The sequence below is a fragment of the Rhinatrema bivittatum genome, chromosome 8 (assembly GCF_901001135.1).
Source record: "Rhinatrema bivittatum chromosome 8, aRhiBiv1.1, whole genome shotgun sequence".
NCBI lineage: Eukaryota > Metazoa > Chordata > Amphibia > Gymnophiona > Rhinatrematidae > Rhinatrema > Rhinatrema bivittatum.
Window position 1 is genome coordinate 31,737,972 of NC_042622.1, and position 16,190 is coordinate 31,754,161.

Below are 16,190 nucleotides of genomic sequence, written 5' to 3' on the forward strand. Positions count from 1 at the left end.
ACATTTGCACATTTAGAGGGTAACTTTAAAATCTGCGTTCAGGCATCTATGTGCGCATGCACATGGACGCATCGACACACGCATGTTATAAAATCTGCTACCCGCGCACACAGGCATGCTTGATTTTATATCGGTGCGTGCATGTGCATGCGAATGCCGAATTGTGCGCGTAATGGGGAGATTTTATAATATGCGTGCGACGCGATAGGCCCTGGGAGGGAAATTCCTAAATCCCCTACCTTCTCTGCCTGCCTTTTCCACTACTAACTCCGACCCCTAAAACCCCGCTAACTAACCTAACATTTTTGGGTTTTAAAACTTAGCTGCTCTCTGGAGCAGCGGCAGTCTGCGCGTGCTGGTCGGATCGATCCCGCTCAATCCGATCTCAATCCACAAGCCACGCGCCTACGGGGAGATACGCGCGTGGCTTGTGGGCCATTTAAAAACCACGCGACGTGTGCGCGGCCCAGCTGTGTGCGTATTTCTTGGAATCTTCACGCTCAGGGCTTTTAAAAATTAGCCCTTTGGTAAACTAGAGACCATCATAAGAAAAAAGCTTTTGGAAATTCACTTAATAGCGGCCGTTTGGTGCAAGGACCTATGACCCTGAGGACGATTTCAAAAAGAAACCCGTCACGTGGCGGGTGTTACAGGGCAAAAAGAAAAAAAGGACCTTTCTATCATTCAACAAGACGAGGGTCTTTAATTTCAGTGCTCCCCCCCCCCCCCAATATCTTTTATTTATTTATTTTTTATCAATTTTCACATCTTGAATTTACAAGCATTAATATCTTGAATTAAAATACATAGAGAGATTTCATTACACTTTTCTCCTTGTAATTTTATTCCTACTTTACTCTTATGTCTCTACATCATAACATACTAATAATTTCCTTCATCAGTTTTATAAAGGCACTGCATAACAACAATTATAACTCTAATATTACATAAATCTCTCATATTTATAGTCCTCACTCAGGACCTATTTCCTCATCTGTAGGAAAATGTTTGTATAACTAATTTAGAGGAAAATTACCTACTTTGGAGAGAGAAATTTATTCTTTTCGGGACCAATGCCTTAACTTTGCTGCTCTGTCCCAATTGGCGAAGAACTGGACGGCAATCTTTTCTTATTTGACAAAAAAGTAACTAATTGATCTGGAGCATAGAAAATATGTGTTAGACCTTGCCATTTCACAATGCACTTAACATGGGAATTTGAGAAGATACATTGCACCTAGTTCTGTCACTCTGGTTTTTAAAGAGAGGGATAATTTCCTTCTTTTTTGCGTTGCCCTGGAAAAATCCGGGAAAACGCTTACTTTCAGATTTAAGAAGAGAGCAGAGCTATTTCTGAAAAACATTTTTAAAACCAATTGTTTATCAGATTCTAGGAGAAATGATACTACAAGAGTAGCAGGAGTAATCGTTTTCTCCTGTGAAGTCTCTAATATTTCTGTAAGGTTTAACAATGATGGTTCTATTAGAACCAATTTCTGTACCTCATTCTGATTTACTATATCTCTCCTTTTATAAGGAGGGATATAAAATACCCTAGATATAATAGGAATGGCCTGCTCCGGGATTTTCAATATATCCAACATATATTTTATTTATTTAACAGTTTTATATACCGAAATTCTTGTAAGGGTTTACAAATCAGTTCGGTTTACATTGAACAGAAAACAGTGCTTCGGTAAATGAAAGCAATTACATAGAACATTAACAGAGCTTCAAATGTGAACAATTACAAAGAACTAATAATAAATATCTTATTAACCAACAAACAAGCAGAACAACATTTAACATTTGTACAGAAAACAGTGTCCCAGAGAGAGTAAATATAATACATCCGTGGTCGCAGAGGCTTAGGCTTAGGTCTTGAACTAAGAAACAGAAAACTAGGGGTTGACGCTAAGGTATTGCACCAAATTGAAATCATGGAACAGAGGGGCATATAAGGGTGTCACTGTACAATATAATAAACGGCTAGTGGGGTGAGGAATAGGTATGTGAACCGTAGTGAAGGCAACAGGAGCTAAGTAGAGGGGCAAAATCTGGACATGAAATTTTTTTGACTAAGGAGATATAAATGAATAGGAAGGGTGTAATACTGCTGGGGAACGGGAGGAATTTAATTCAGAGGATTATCTGAATGGGAAAAGGCCTGATTGAACAACCAGGTTTTGAGTCTTTTCTTAAAAGTAACCGGGCAGTGTTCTAGCCGTAGGTCTGGAGGGAGAGAATTCCAGTGTTTTGGACCAGACGCTGAGAGGGCTCTCAATCCTGAAGTTGTTTTTAGAAAGGGAACCTGGAGGGTGTCTTTATATGCTGCTCTTACCGGCCTGGATGGTAAGTGCAATCTGAGAGGGAATTTGAGATCCAAAGGTGTGATGTTGGAAATCGCTTTGTGGGTGATGGTTAGAACTTTGAACAGTATTCTGAAATTGATAGGGAGCCAATGGAGGATCTTCAGAGTGGGGGTGATGTGGTCCCATTTTTTGGATCTGGTTAGAATCCTGGCAGCGGCATTTTGTACCATCTGTAATGGCTTGATAGTATTTGCAGGGAGGCCGATCAGAAGTGAGTTGCAATAGTCTATCTTTGAGAAAATGATTGCCTGAAGTACTGTACGGAAGTCGTGGAAGTGGAGGAGAGGTCTGAGTCGTTTTAAGACTTGGAGTTTGAAAAAGCAGTCCTTGGTGGTGTTATTGATGAAGCTTTTGAAGTTGAGTTGTTTATCCATGAGGACTCCTAAATTTCTGACTTCGGCGGAGAAAGAGGGAAGGGTTGCAGGAAGTGGGTTAAGCTGTGTGAAATTGCCGTCGTGTGAGATAAGTAGATATTCCGTCTTTTTTGTGTTCAGGATCAAGTTGAGGCTTGATAGAAGGTTGTTTATGGACTTGAGGCAGGTGTCCCAAAACTCGAGGGTTTTGCTTAATGATTTGGTAATTGGTAAGAGAATTTGTATGTCGTCTGCGTACAGATAGAAGATTAGATTAAGACTAGTGAGGAGATGGCAGAGAGGGAGGAGGTAGATATTGAAGAGGGTTGGGGATAGCGAAGAGCCCTGGGGAACTCCCAACGTAGAGCAGACAGGTATGGATTCTTCACTGTTGATTTTGACTTTATAGGTCCTGTTCTGAAGGAATGACTTGAACCAGCTTAGGGCGGTGCCTTTGATGCCGATGTCTGATAGACGATCTAAAAGATGGGCGTGGTTCACAGTGTCAAAAGCCGCAGAAAGGTCGAGGAGAATGAGAAGACTTGGTTGTTTTTTATCCAGACTTGTGAGGATGGTGTCTGTAAGTGTGATTAAGAGTGTTTCTGTGTTGCGGGCTTTTCTGAACCCGAACTGATGTGGGGAGAGGATTTTGTTGTTGTTCAAGAATTCTGTGAGTTGCTGGTTTACTATTCTTTCCAATATTTTTGCGATGAGTGGGAGGTTTGCAATAGGGCGGAAGTTGGCTGGATCATCTGGGGAGAGATTCGGTTTTTTTAGCAGAGGTTTTAGGATAGCAAGTTTAAGAGGGTCTGGTACATGGCCCTGTGAGAGCGAACAATTGATGATTTTTGCAATATGCTTGGAAATAGTACTAGGAATGGAGAGAAGCAGGTTGGATGGGATTGCGTCCAGAGGGTGAGATGCAGGTTTGAGCTTTTTGAGAATAATTTCTATCTCCAATGAAGAAGTAGGTTCGAAGGTTTCCAGATTTGTAATTGGATGAGTGGTTGCAGTAATAGGGGTTGGAGGGAGAGGAGAATTGTTGATCGTGAACGGAGCTACGAGGTTTAGAATTTTCATTTTGAAGTAAGTAGCTAGTTCGGCTGCTTTGCTTGTGGCTTGATCATCTGGAACCGCAGTAGGTGATGGTTTGGTGAGCGAAGAAATAAGGGTAAATAACGCTTTTGGGTCGTAGATGAAATGATGGATTTTTTGAGAGTAGAAGTTTCTTTTGGTGCGGAGGATGGCGATCCTGTATTGATGCATGAGTGTTTTGTATGCCGTCAAGTTACTTGTCGAGGAAGGGTTTTTGCGCCAAAGGTGTTCTCTGCTTCTGAGGACTCTCTTGATAGATTTAAGTTCCGGTGTGTACCACGGTTTTCTGTTGTCCTTATTTGAATGAAGAGTTTTTATAGTTAGTGGGCAGGTGAGGTCGGCCACTTTTGTCGTGATTTTGGACCAGGAAGCAGTGGCCGAGACTGCGTCAGTGAGGTCGAGAAGTTCTAACTCCGGAGTTAGGTGATTGATGAGTGTGTCAGGGTTACAAAGCTTCCTATACTGGATTTTGGTCTTTTGAGACTGAGAAGTGATAGGATGATGATTTTTTAGAGTGGTGGAGATAAGCTTGTGATCGGACCAGGGGATAGGAGTACAGTGTGTGCCAGTTGAGGGGGAGAGGCTCTCATTTAAAAAGATCAGGTCCAAGGTGTGTCCTGCTTTGTGGGTAGGTTCGTTGATGATTTGTTTAAAGCCCATTCCATTCAATGAGTTGAGAAATGTGTCGCAGCTAGAAGACGGTGGGGACTCATCCACATGGAGGTTGAAATCTCCCAAAAGGATGGCAGGTTTGTCTGAATTAATATGTTTGGCTATGAGCTCTATTAACGGGGAAGGGTCTGACTCAAGGTAGCCGGGAGGGGCATAGGTAAGGGCGATTTGTAGGTTGTTAGATTTGAAGATGGCGAGTTCCAGGGGGGGGAGATGCATTTGCCCACTGAAGAGACAGTCTAAGTTTTCTGTTTGCTGCGAGAAGCAGACCTCCCCCTCTCTTCTTAGGTCTGGGAATAGAGAAGAAATTGTATGACGAAAGCGGAAGTTGGTTGATTAGGGCAATATCTTCCGTTTTTAACCAGGTCTCTGTGATGGCACATAGGTCAGGTTGGGACTCCAAGAGGTAGTCATGGAGAAGGTGAGTTTTTTTTGTGAGGGATTGAGCGTTTAATAGTGTTAGGGTGAAAAGAGAGAGACCTAGAAGTTGGTTCAGAGGTGATATCATGATTGGGGTTAATCTCTTTTGTAAGATTGATGGTGAATAGGGGAAATTTGCTGAGTTGCTCCTGTTATTATGAATGATTGGGATGGTGAGAGAGATCATGGTTCGCCCGCAATGGAGGCCGATGAATGGGAAAGGTGTGGGTTGGAGCGGAAAATCTCAAAAACAAAATATCGCAGGAGGAGTTAGTGTGGGAGAGAGCTGGAACAGCCGATTGGTTTGGGAAATATGGTTTGGGAAATTGGAAAGTGGTTTGGGAAATATGGGAGTTACTGTTACGAAGAAAAATGAAATAAATGGATTGTATCACAGAGAGCTGCCTTGCGGAGCTGCACTAAGGAGCGTCGCGCTCCTTCGGCGCGCGGCGCCTAGCAGAGCTCAGAATTTAAACTAATCAGGGCCGGCTCTGATAGGGTGGTAGCGAAGTCGCTGAACGTCAGGTAGGGTCTCCTTCCTGGTAGGCTGCGTCTCGGATGGGCGGATCGGAGGGCCTAGCCGCGTGGCCAGCGCTGGAGCCTCGGAGGTGAGTGCTGAAATTGTGCGGCCTTGCCCCGACGGGCTTCAGCGCCGGATGCGCAGGCCTGCAGCTACAGTCCGGATCGAGGAGCGGCGGAGGCGATCGCGGTAGGTAAGGGACGCCAGGCGGAGCGGCTGGGGTTTAAATCCCCCGCTTACCGCAGATGCTGACGTCAGGGAGGGTCTCCTTCCTGGTAGGCTGCGTCTCGGATGGGCGGATCGGAGAGCCTAGCCGCGTGGCCGGCGCTGGAGCCTCGGAGGTGAGTGCTGAAATTGTGCGGCCTTGCCCCGACGGGCTTCAGCGCCGGATGCGCAGGCCTGCAGCTACAGTCCGGATCGAGGAGCGGCGGAGGCGATCGCGGTAGGTAAGGGACGCCAGGCGGAGCGGCTGGGGTTTAAATCCCCCGCTTACCGCAGATGCTGACGTCAGGGAGGGTCTCCTTCCTGGTAGGCTGCGTCTCGGATGGGCGGATCAGAGGGCCTAGCCGCGTGGCCGGCGCTGGAGCCTCGGAGGTGAGTGCTGAAATTGTGCAGCCTTGCCCCGACGGGCTTCAGCGCCGGATGCGCAGGCCTGCAGCTACAGTCCAGATCGAGGAGCGGCGGAGGCGATCGCGGTAGGAGATGTAAACCGATCTCTAGGAAAATTAATAAATCTGATTCTCAAGTTGTTCTAATTTAGAAGATAATATTTGATTTTCTTTAATTAAGGAGATATATGTATTTGATTCTTTTATTTCAGTCTCTATCTTCTGGATAGATTTCTGTGTTTGCTTTACATCTTTTTCTATTTTATCTATTCTAGTATCATGCCTCCCAATAAAGTCATGGAATGGAACAATTTGATTAACATATTGGGCCAGATTTTCGTATCCACGCCTGATTTTATAACATGCGTGCGCAGCCGCGCACATGTTATGAAATCCGGGGACGGCGCAAGCAAGGGGGTGCCCACTTGTGCACCTTGCGCGAGCCGAGCCCTAGGGGAGCCCTAATGGCTTTCCCCGTTCCCTCTGAGGCCGCTCCAAAATTGGAGCGGCCTCAGAGGGAACATTTCTTCTGCCCCCCTCCACCTATCTAACCCCCCCCAGCCCTACCTAACCCCCCCCCCCCACCTTTATTTATTTATTTTTTTTATTTACGCCTGCCTCTGGGCAGGCATAGGTTGCGAGCACCAGCTGAGTGCCGGCATGCGATCCCCCGGCATGTCCGCTGTGCCGGAGGCCTCGGTCCCGCCCCTGCCCAGCCCACCCCTTTTTAAGCCCCGGGACATACACGCCTATGCAAAATAGGCTCGACGCGTGTAACCCTTTTAAAATCCGCCCCATTGATATTAACTGCCTGTAAAGCTTCCCAGATTGAATCTAATGAAATTTCCTTAGGTTTAACCAGGTCAGTTTTCATTATTTTAACCTTCTCAGCTCCTCACCAGCAGATGACAGATAAACAGCATTTTCGACATCTTCACCAGTTCTCAAATGATTAATAGGAGCATCAAATCTACCTCCAGCTCATTCATCACCATTTTCTAATGAGCTGATAACCTCTTGTGTTCGTAATTACTCCAACAGCCTATCCTCAGCTGGGTTTACTGGTGCCACCCATCGTACCGGGGACAAAGATGTTAATAGTTCAGAGGAGATGTCGGGTGAAACTTCTTCCCTCCCCAAGTATCTTTATTAGGAGTACTGCGACCAATTCCATAAACAAGAACAGAGACATACATCTGCAACCAACAAGGCAGCATTCCTATATAAATTTTAACACCCCCCCCCCCCCCCCCAGGAGCTGGACCATTCACAGCAACCTTAGTAAATGCAGGCAATAAGCTAGATGGTTTCAGAGAAGTCTGATCATCGAGTCCCATAGTTAGATTTCCAAGGGAAAGAGCCTCTGCACACTAGCTGGCAGACACTGGTAAAATACACCCCAGATGTCTTTGAAGATCATCAACTTCTTGCGCGAGAGACGGGAAACCGTGATCCGTATTCCATTTGAAACAGTTCTGTCATTAAGGATCTCCACATGTTCCCGGTTGGGGGTGCTGGTTTTATCCAGTGAAGTAAAAGGCATTTTTTGGCAATTAAACATAACTTAGAGATAAATAGATTATCTACATTCAAAGACTCGTCCCCATTATCATTATTTAGAATACAGAAAGAGCGTGACCAACGAACCTCCAGGTCAAAAAGGGCCGAGACCTGCTTATGCACAGACCTCCAGAAAGGAAAATTGGTTCTTACCTGCTAATTTTCGTTCCTGTAATACCACGGATCAGTCCAGACTCCTGGGTTTTGCCTCCCTCCAGCAGATGGAGACAGAGAAGTTTTGAGTGACTCTGCCCTATACCCTAAGGTGCCACCCACAGTCTGTCAGTATTATTTTTATTTATTTATTTATTTATTTAATATCTTTTATATACCGACGAACGTTGGGAACATCTCGTCGGTTTACATAGAACAGAACTTAGCAACAGGCTTTACAATTATTGCATAGTTAAATAAGGAACATTAAGAACATACAAATAACAGATTAGATTATACAAGAAGAAATTAGCAAAGTGGGATACGTGAAAGAGGTTATCTAAACGGGGGGGGGGGGGGGGGGGGGGCAGGGGAGATTCTGATATATAGGAGGGTATCCACAATTAAAGGAGGTATATATACACGTGATTGGGAACAAATTTTTATATACAATATGATGTCCTGATAAAAAATTTTTTTATATAGAATATACAGTGTATCCAAGCAGAACATTTGAAAGACAACATAACCAATAAACTCCCTTAACTCGAATTTTATCCCCGCAGGAACCAGGGAAGGAAAAACCCCGTAAGACACACTACCTGGTCACTAATCCCAAGAAGGAGCAGAACCCGTGAAAACTTTGTTAACTGTGAAAGTAGTCTGCAGAAACTATAATTAAGCAGTGAATGAGCGGACTCTCCGTTATCCCCACGCTAAAAAAGGACGGGACTCTGGACTGATCCGTGGTACTACAAGAATGAAAATTATCAGGTAAGAACCAATTTTCCTTTCCCTGTATGTACCCAGATCAGTCCAGACTCCTGGGATGTACCAGAGCTTTCCTACACGGGGTGGGACCTTGAGAGTCCCGTTTGGATCACATCTTCACCAAACCCACAAAAGCCGGGGGCCTGGACATCTAATCGATAATGCCTAGTAAAGGTGTGCAAAGATTTCCAAGTAGCTGCCCTACATATTTCTTGTGATGAAACTTGCTGATACTCCGCCCATGATGTTGCCTGCGAACAGGTAGAATGTGCTTGAAGACTGACCGGAAGCAGCCGGCCATGAAGCAGGTCGGCTCGGATCCCGATGTGCAAATCACTTCGGTCAGATCCAGGGACGCTAGGAACTCTCCCTTGTGCACTGACACCACGACCGCCCTCAGGGTCTCCATGCGAAACCTCAGAACCCAAAGACAGCGGTTGACCCTTTTTAAGTCCAGAATGGGCTGGAACGTGCCTTGTTTTTTGGGCACCACGAAGTAAATGGAATAATGGCCCCTCTGCTGCTCCACCAGAGGAACTGGTACAATGGCCCTTTGATCGCGCAGATGTTGCAATGTGTCCCGAACTGCCTGACGCTTCTGGTCGTAGGAGCATGGGGAGACAAGAAAACTGCCGCGAAGGCGCGGAGCAAAATCTAAAGCGTAGCTTTGTCTTATCACATTGAGAACCCACTGGTCCGACAGTATTTTGGCCCTTTTCTTGTAAAACTGAGACAACCTGCCTCCTATAACTGGAACCAAGAAATGGACCAGCCTCATTTCATTGAGAGGATTTTGTTCTCCCTGCAGCTTGGGTGGAGGGGGGGGAGGTGTCCAGCCCTACTGAAGTGACGCCCCTGAAAGCACTGGGACCAGGACTGCTGTCGGCCTGAGCTCTGTCTGGACGAGGAGCCTGAAGACCTGGAGGAGTGGAACCTCTGAGACCCCCGGAACCGAGACCGAGGAGGGAAGGAACCTCTCGCCTTGGGTCTGTCCTCAGGCAGACAATGAACTTTGTTCTCCCCCAAAGACTGAATCATGTCTTCCAAATCCTTTCCGAACAGCACTTTGCCTTTGAAAGGCAAAGAACCCAGCTGAGCTTTGGAAGAGACATCTGCAGACCAGTTCCTCAGCCACAGTAGCTTGCGGGCTGAGACCACCGAAACCATAGATCTGGCAGAGGTGCGGAGCAGGTCATAAAAGGCATCTGCACTGTAAGCTACTGCAGCCTCTAGGCGCCCTGCTTGTGTGGCCTCCTACGCCGACAGAGACATTTTGGTCTGCAAGAGCTGTACCCAGTGAAGACCTGCCTGCAAGGCGAAACTGCTGCACATGGCAGCCCGCACTCTCAGCGTGGACCCCTCGAAAATGTTCTTGAGCTGGATCTCGAGCTTACGATTCTGGAGATCCCTGAGAGCTGTCGCTACTGTCACTGGAATGGTAGTCTTTTTGGTGACCGCGGACACCGCCGCAACTACCTTGGGGACATGAAGGTCTAGGGCTTCCTCTGGTAAAGGATACAGCTTAACCATCGCTTTGCTGACTTTCAGACCCAAATCCGGGGTGTCCCATTCCCAAAACAAATCCGTAACTAAAATATGGAACGGGAAGGACCGGGATGGACCACAAAAACCCCACCATGACGGGATCAATGGACTCCATCCAGGAGTTCTCTGGAAGGGCAGCAATGCCAAACTCTTCCAACACCGTGGGAATAAGCTGGCCCAACTCATCCCTCCGAAAGAGGATGATCACCTTGGGGTCATCTCCTTCAAGAACTGGGGGGCCATGCACGGCAGGATGGTCCTGGTCATCTTTCTGCTCCACCCCCGGTTGAAGCTTGTCCCTCGGATCACAGTCCTCTGGGTCGGAAGCCTCCGAGGAAGAAACTTCCGCTGGCCGGGGTGCTGCGGACCGCAAGGAGTGCTTCTTCACTGCCCCCTCTTCCTCCAGGGCGCTGTAATGCTTAGGACCCCAGGGACCCCATAAGGACTTCCTCCAGAGTGCTTCTTGGCCGCTTTCCCCGCTTTGAAAGACTTATGCAGAAGCATAATAAACACAGAGAAAAAAAAAAAAAAAAGAGGATGAGGAGGAGTCTGAAGCCCCCTCAGAGCTCTCTTCTGTCGCACCTATAGCATCTCCAATCGGTCTGCCTCCCTCAGAAGCTGCCTACTGCAGCGATAAAGGCGGAGGAGAATTCCCATCCCCGCCGCGGCTTGTGCTGCCACACGAATAGAATCCAAAATGGCGTCCGTTATTGCTCTAAGCAGGAACGGATCTGGTGAAGAGAGCCGCGGCTGCCCGAGCCACCCAAGACCTCGGAATGCCTTTAAAACACCATCTCCGGCAGCTCCGGAGGTGCCTTTCCGCCCAGTCCAGAGGTATGGCAATCCCGGAGCATGACATCATCCAGGTCTTCTTGAATATCTTGCTTGCCTCTTCCAAAGGAGATTGATAAAAATGTAATGAGATTTGGAATCCTGATAAAAAGTAGAGGTTAGAAAGAGATCCCTGTTTGGCCACAAATAAATTCAGTGCTTTTTTCCAAAAATATATTTGCAAAAGGGAGAAATTCTTAAAAAAACAAAACAAAACCCACATGGGACAAAATGTTTTTCTGAGCCCAATGATTATATTTTGAGCTCAGTTACACCGAGGTAGTTGGTCATAGGACCTTGTATCAAACAACCGCTATTAAGTGAATTTTCAAAAGCTCTTTTCTTATGATGATTTCTTATTTACTACATGTGAAAGTGTGAAGCTTTCCAGTGTTCCTGCTTATATATCTATATATTGTTCAGTACCCTTAGTACATTCCCATGGATAAAGTTGGGTCATTGCTTTATTAATCCATTTCAATGCATAGAAATACAGTTTAACATACAACAAAAAATAAAAGGCAGTATCTTTTTATTGTACTGACAACCTATTTGTTGACCAGCATTTAGGTTTTGCCCTGATCACGGGAAACTGGCAGGGACCCTGATTTTTATGCAATATAAAATGCAGCAGACATTCCTCCGTCTTACCTTTTCATCACTTAGTTTAAGGGTTTTTGTCAAAAACAACAATAGGAGATTGGACCATGCTTCTCGATGGCTCTCCGAATTCACTGTGATGAAATAGGAAAGGGCTTCACTGCATACACTGATAAAAGAAGGGAAACTCTTTCAGTTCACACAAAGCAGAACAATACATAAAACCAATAAAATAAATCTACTGTTCTACCCATTTCCCTGTTTGTTTTGAGTCAACTTACTTACAAAAAAAAAAAAAAAAGGGGGATTAGTGAAAAAAAGCAAGTATCATAGTACTTAACCCCTTTAGCATGCTCTCCTGGTATCTATAGGCAAATATGTACACACTCCATTTTCAATATATTTTTTGACCATATGCATGGATGTTACTGTACATTGGCTTTCAGAGACTTCAGTCGCTTCTTTTATATGGAAACCATGGTTTATTTGCCTTATGATTTTTTTTTTTTTAAAGATATCTGAAGTCTTCCACGGAGGTTATTTGCTTTAATAAAAAGTAATTTGTTTGATTTATGAAAGCGAGAGGCTAGATGGTATTTGGAAAGCTGTTACTGGGTACCTTATGCCGCTTTGCAAATACACCTTGGTTCTGATATGGAGCATCCCTAAGTAAATGCATTTTTTGGGATTATTCTTGTCTCTATCAAGCAGCGGCCCCTGCATAGTTCTCCCAGGTCCCACTTGACCCTTCCGGCATGTAACACTGCTGCAGATTTTAGTACTGAGGCCCTTCGCAGTATTTATTTATTTATTTGTCGAGCATTATAAACCGTTGTTCGGTTTCGCCATCACAACGGTTTACAAAGATTTGATGTGACAAATTTGCTAACGGATCTTTAGGTTGTTAGTCTTAAAAAGCATAACGTAGATAAATTCAAGTAATAACATTTGGTTTGTTTTTTTTTAACACATTGTAGGTAGTTTAGATAATATTGAATGATATTTAACAAAATTTCCAAAAAAGTTCCTATGGTTGTTTATCTAGGTCGCTTCTTTAAGTAACAGTCTGATGATGATTTTTTAAACATGAATCGGAAGTCCAACTATACATCTTAATTGCATTCGGGGGTAGATTTGTCTGCCAGATTAAAGGTTATTAAGGTATGCTTTGGTGAACAGCAAGGTTTTAAGTTCTTTTTTTGAATGTTTTTGAGTTTAACTGTGTTCTAAGTTCGATTGGGAGTTCGTTCCAGAGTTTGGGACTACCTAGGGTTATGGCTCTCTTTCTAGTTCCCATCAGTTGCTTGGATCCAGCAGGTGGGGTTTTTAAAAGCCCTTTGTTGGCTGAGCGTAGGTTTCTCTTTGGTGAGTGTAGTTTTATGGATGCACTTAGCCAATTTGTTTGATTTTCATATATTGTTTTGTGTATAATTGATAGCATTTTGTATTCTATCCTGGATTTTATCGGGAGCCAGTGTAGAGATATAAGAGTGGGAGTACCCAGAATAGCTCAATTTCTCAAAATGACGGCACACTCAGGGGTGGATTTATGGATGGGAAGAGCAGGCGATTACCTAGGGGTGGGCACCCTCCTCTGCATACGTAAATCCACAGCCTTGCAGTGTGATATGGCGAAAGAGAAGCTTCAGCAGCCTGCGACTGCACAAGGGATCCACCCCCTCCATCGGGGACAACGAAACTTCAAGAGGCGGGGACAGCCAGCAGTAGAAATCCACTTCTGGGCACACTATTAAAAGGGACAGCGACCAAAGAGGCTTGTGCCCTGTTGTACCCATCCAACAGAAAGGGACCTCACAACTCATTCCAGCCATCACTGCGCCGGGCTCGTGAGACACACTCTTTTAAAGAGCAATTTGAATAATTAAGAGGCAATACTATTAACTAAGATGTAAATAATGCACAGCTTCTGTGAATCAGGTTATAGGCATTGCTGAACGCTGGTGGTTTGAACAACTTGAATCCTACTGTGATCTAAACACTACGCCACTGTGGCAATTGCTCTTATACGGTCATGCTACATTATGCTGAAATACAAAAAGTGTTCAGACAAAAAGTACAAAGCACTATCCTTACTTTAAGAGTCTCTGCTGAATATCTTCCCAAGAATCTCTACGGTCTTCATCAATATACATTCGGAAGAGAATTCTTAGACAACAAGCAAGGCTGCTGGTCTCTTGTTTTAATAGATTTGGTTTCGATTTGCCCTTGAACCCTTTAAATCAACAATGGTGCATTTGAGGTCATATCATGTATAAAACAATATTATGCAGGTCAATGTAACTGCAGGCAGCTTCATTTTCTTGTATTTTGTTTTAGGTAAACTGGTAATTACAGTTTTGCGGTAGGTACAAAGCACAAAGACAAGACGGACAATTAATGCATGAATGAGGCCTGCACTAATAAAAAAAAAAAAAAAACCCAAAAAAAAAAAAGCCAGGAAGGAGAGGAAAGAAGAAACTATAACCACCCCTTTTTAAAAGGTCTCTTTCCTATATACTGATCTTAATGTTGTACTAGAGGTGGTCAAATATGTGCCGCTTTGCATTTTTTTTCTCTATTTCAAGGCCTTTTTTTCTTACTTCAATAAACAAATTTCAACATAAAAGGTCCTCTTTTCCTTTTGTATCTCAAATAAACCCAGGCCCAGGTTACCCTGGGATTCATCTATCTATGTTCAATAACAGGTGGGGAGGGAGCAGTCTCAAGAGTGCAATTTTTATTTCATTAAATAGGGAACACCTAAGACTATGAACTCAATGTCAGCAATCCCATTTTAGAGTTCTTTTAAAAAAATAAAAACAAACACAAACGGGTAATTACACCTTTGGGGATGGCTCAATGGCAGTGTTCCTGTGCTGCCATCTAGAAGAGCTGGATTAGATTTCTGGGTCAAGTGTTCTCTAGGCCAATAAAATGGGGATGCATCATTTACAGCTCTGGGGGGAGGGGGTCCCCAACGATTACACTTGGTGGCTGGATTTAGGGCTTATGATTGCAGAGTTACAGAAGGATCCCTGATGCATGGCTCCTGGCTGAGGACTGTCGCCTCAATGACTGAGCTAAATGAGTTAGGATATAAAAATGGGCTAAATAAATAAAGGATAGTTGTGAATGAAGGCTCATGGCACCGTAGCCCAGGAAAGGCTGGCTCCAATTGAGCTGAAACCCGAAAAAAAAGCAGTAGGAATACTTGTATCTGCTTGGGTAACATGAGAGGCTGCAGTACCAGCAGTGGTCCCAAGGTGGCAGCATCTGCTATTATAATAGGATACTCCAACCTTGTGGCCACTACTGGCATGTATGTCCGCAGAAAGATAGGCAGACTTTATATTTTAGACACACAGGTGGTTTCAGAAGAGCTCTTTTTCACTCACAATACAGGCCAAGCTTTGCATTTTACTTCTGTAACTATACCTGCTCTCCACAGTGCCGTTCGTTGTTCGTTATTAGAGTTAAAGGCTTTTGCAAATGAATGTGACTCTTGCAGGCAATCCAATAGTTTGAAGAGATGATGGGAAGACATGTATTTATACATGCCTTGGTCTTCTGTATCAATATGAATTTCAGCATCTAGCATATCTCGCTGTGAAGAGAATCCATGTTAGTAAATGCTTAAAAATAGAAAAAGGTTAAGCAAACTGCCTTGCTGATGTCCTGGGTGTTAAATATCAATAGTATAACAGTGAAAAGCCTTAAATTAAATGCATATTACATTATTTATTGTACTCTGAGTTAAAAAAAAAAAACAAACCACACACCCACACAGACAGTTTAAGGAGGCTTGTAATTTGGACCATATCCTTAATGGTAACACTTCAGTAGTAATGAGACCAAAATAATGCTTTCTGAAAACTAACAATTTTAGAGTACTACAAAGCTTGGCGATAAGACACGCAAGGAGAGATAGGTGTTGAAGTATAGGATCTTGTGCACTCATAGCAGCAGGATGGCAGAGAACCAAAGAGGAAAACAACAACAACAAAAAAAAGATGACTTGGATAAGGACCAATATCCTACGGCCGGCATCTAGGATGCATCCTTAGCACTGCGACCAGACTGGATCCGTCATCTACTATGAAGCTAAATTATTAAACAACTCTACAGCACTTAATGGCAACCTTTCTATTTCACTTTGCATATTCTTTGGTACAGAGAAGTAACAATGCATCAATACCACTAAGCGATACCTACTGAAAGATATTAAAGAGGAATGAAGATGAGATGTCTTAGTTTTTGGTTTTAGAGGAGTAAGCAGAAGTCTTGATGAATAAAAGAAACTGATCTAAAGAAAGGGCCCGACTCCTGCATCTTGGACCAGCAGTGCTGGGGAGGCAGTGCTCACATCACCAAGGAGGCCAAGAATGCCACTTGCTGCTTGGCTCAAAAGTGTTCTTGTACTGGATAACAAAAGGCATCACGGCCTGTGCCTTATTAGCCAGGACTGTCTCAGTAGCAACTGTGTTAAAAATGCTATCTTACCAACTCTTAATGCCAAGGGCCACATTTCCAGCCTCCAGAATATATTCCTTGGACTTTTCAAGGTAAATAATGTAAACTTTTCAAGGTAAATAATGTAAACTTATTGATCTCAATAAGACAATTACCACAATTACCACAATTACCTATCACCCCATCCCCACCTATCTACCGTGCTCCACTGTACCCCCAG

The 16,190-nt window shown here is 44.2% G+C and overlaps 1 protein-coding gene across 1 annotated transcript in view; it reads right to left on the reverse strand.

Annotated features, from left to right (window-relative positions):
* The window catches only part of ARFGEF2 (ADP ribosylation factor guanine nucleotide exchange factor 2), a 165,821-nt gene that overhangs the window by 453 nt on the left and 149,178 nt on the right, over window positions 1-16,190 (reverse strand). The window contains exons 36-38 of the mRNA XM_029614493.1: window positions 14,936-15,104; window positions 13,595-13,733; window positions 11,552-11,669 (exon numbers count right to left, since the gene is read on the reverse strand). Coding sequence (XP_029470353.1) covers window positions 11,552-11,669; window positions 13,595-13,733; window positions 14,936-15,104 — 426 coding nt within the window. The remainder of the gene's footprint in view (window positions 1-11,551; window positions 11,670-13,594; window positions 13,734-14,935; window positions 15,105-16,190) is intronic.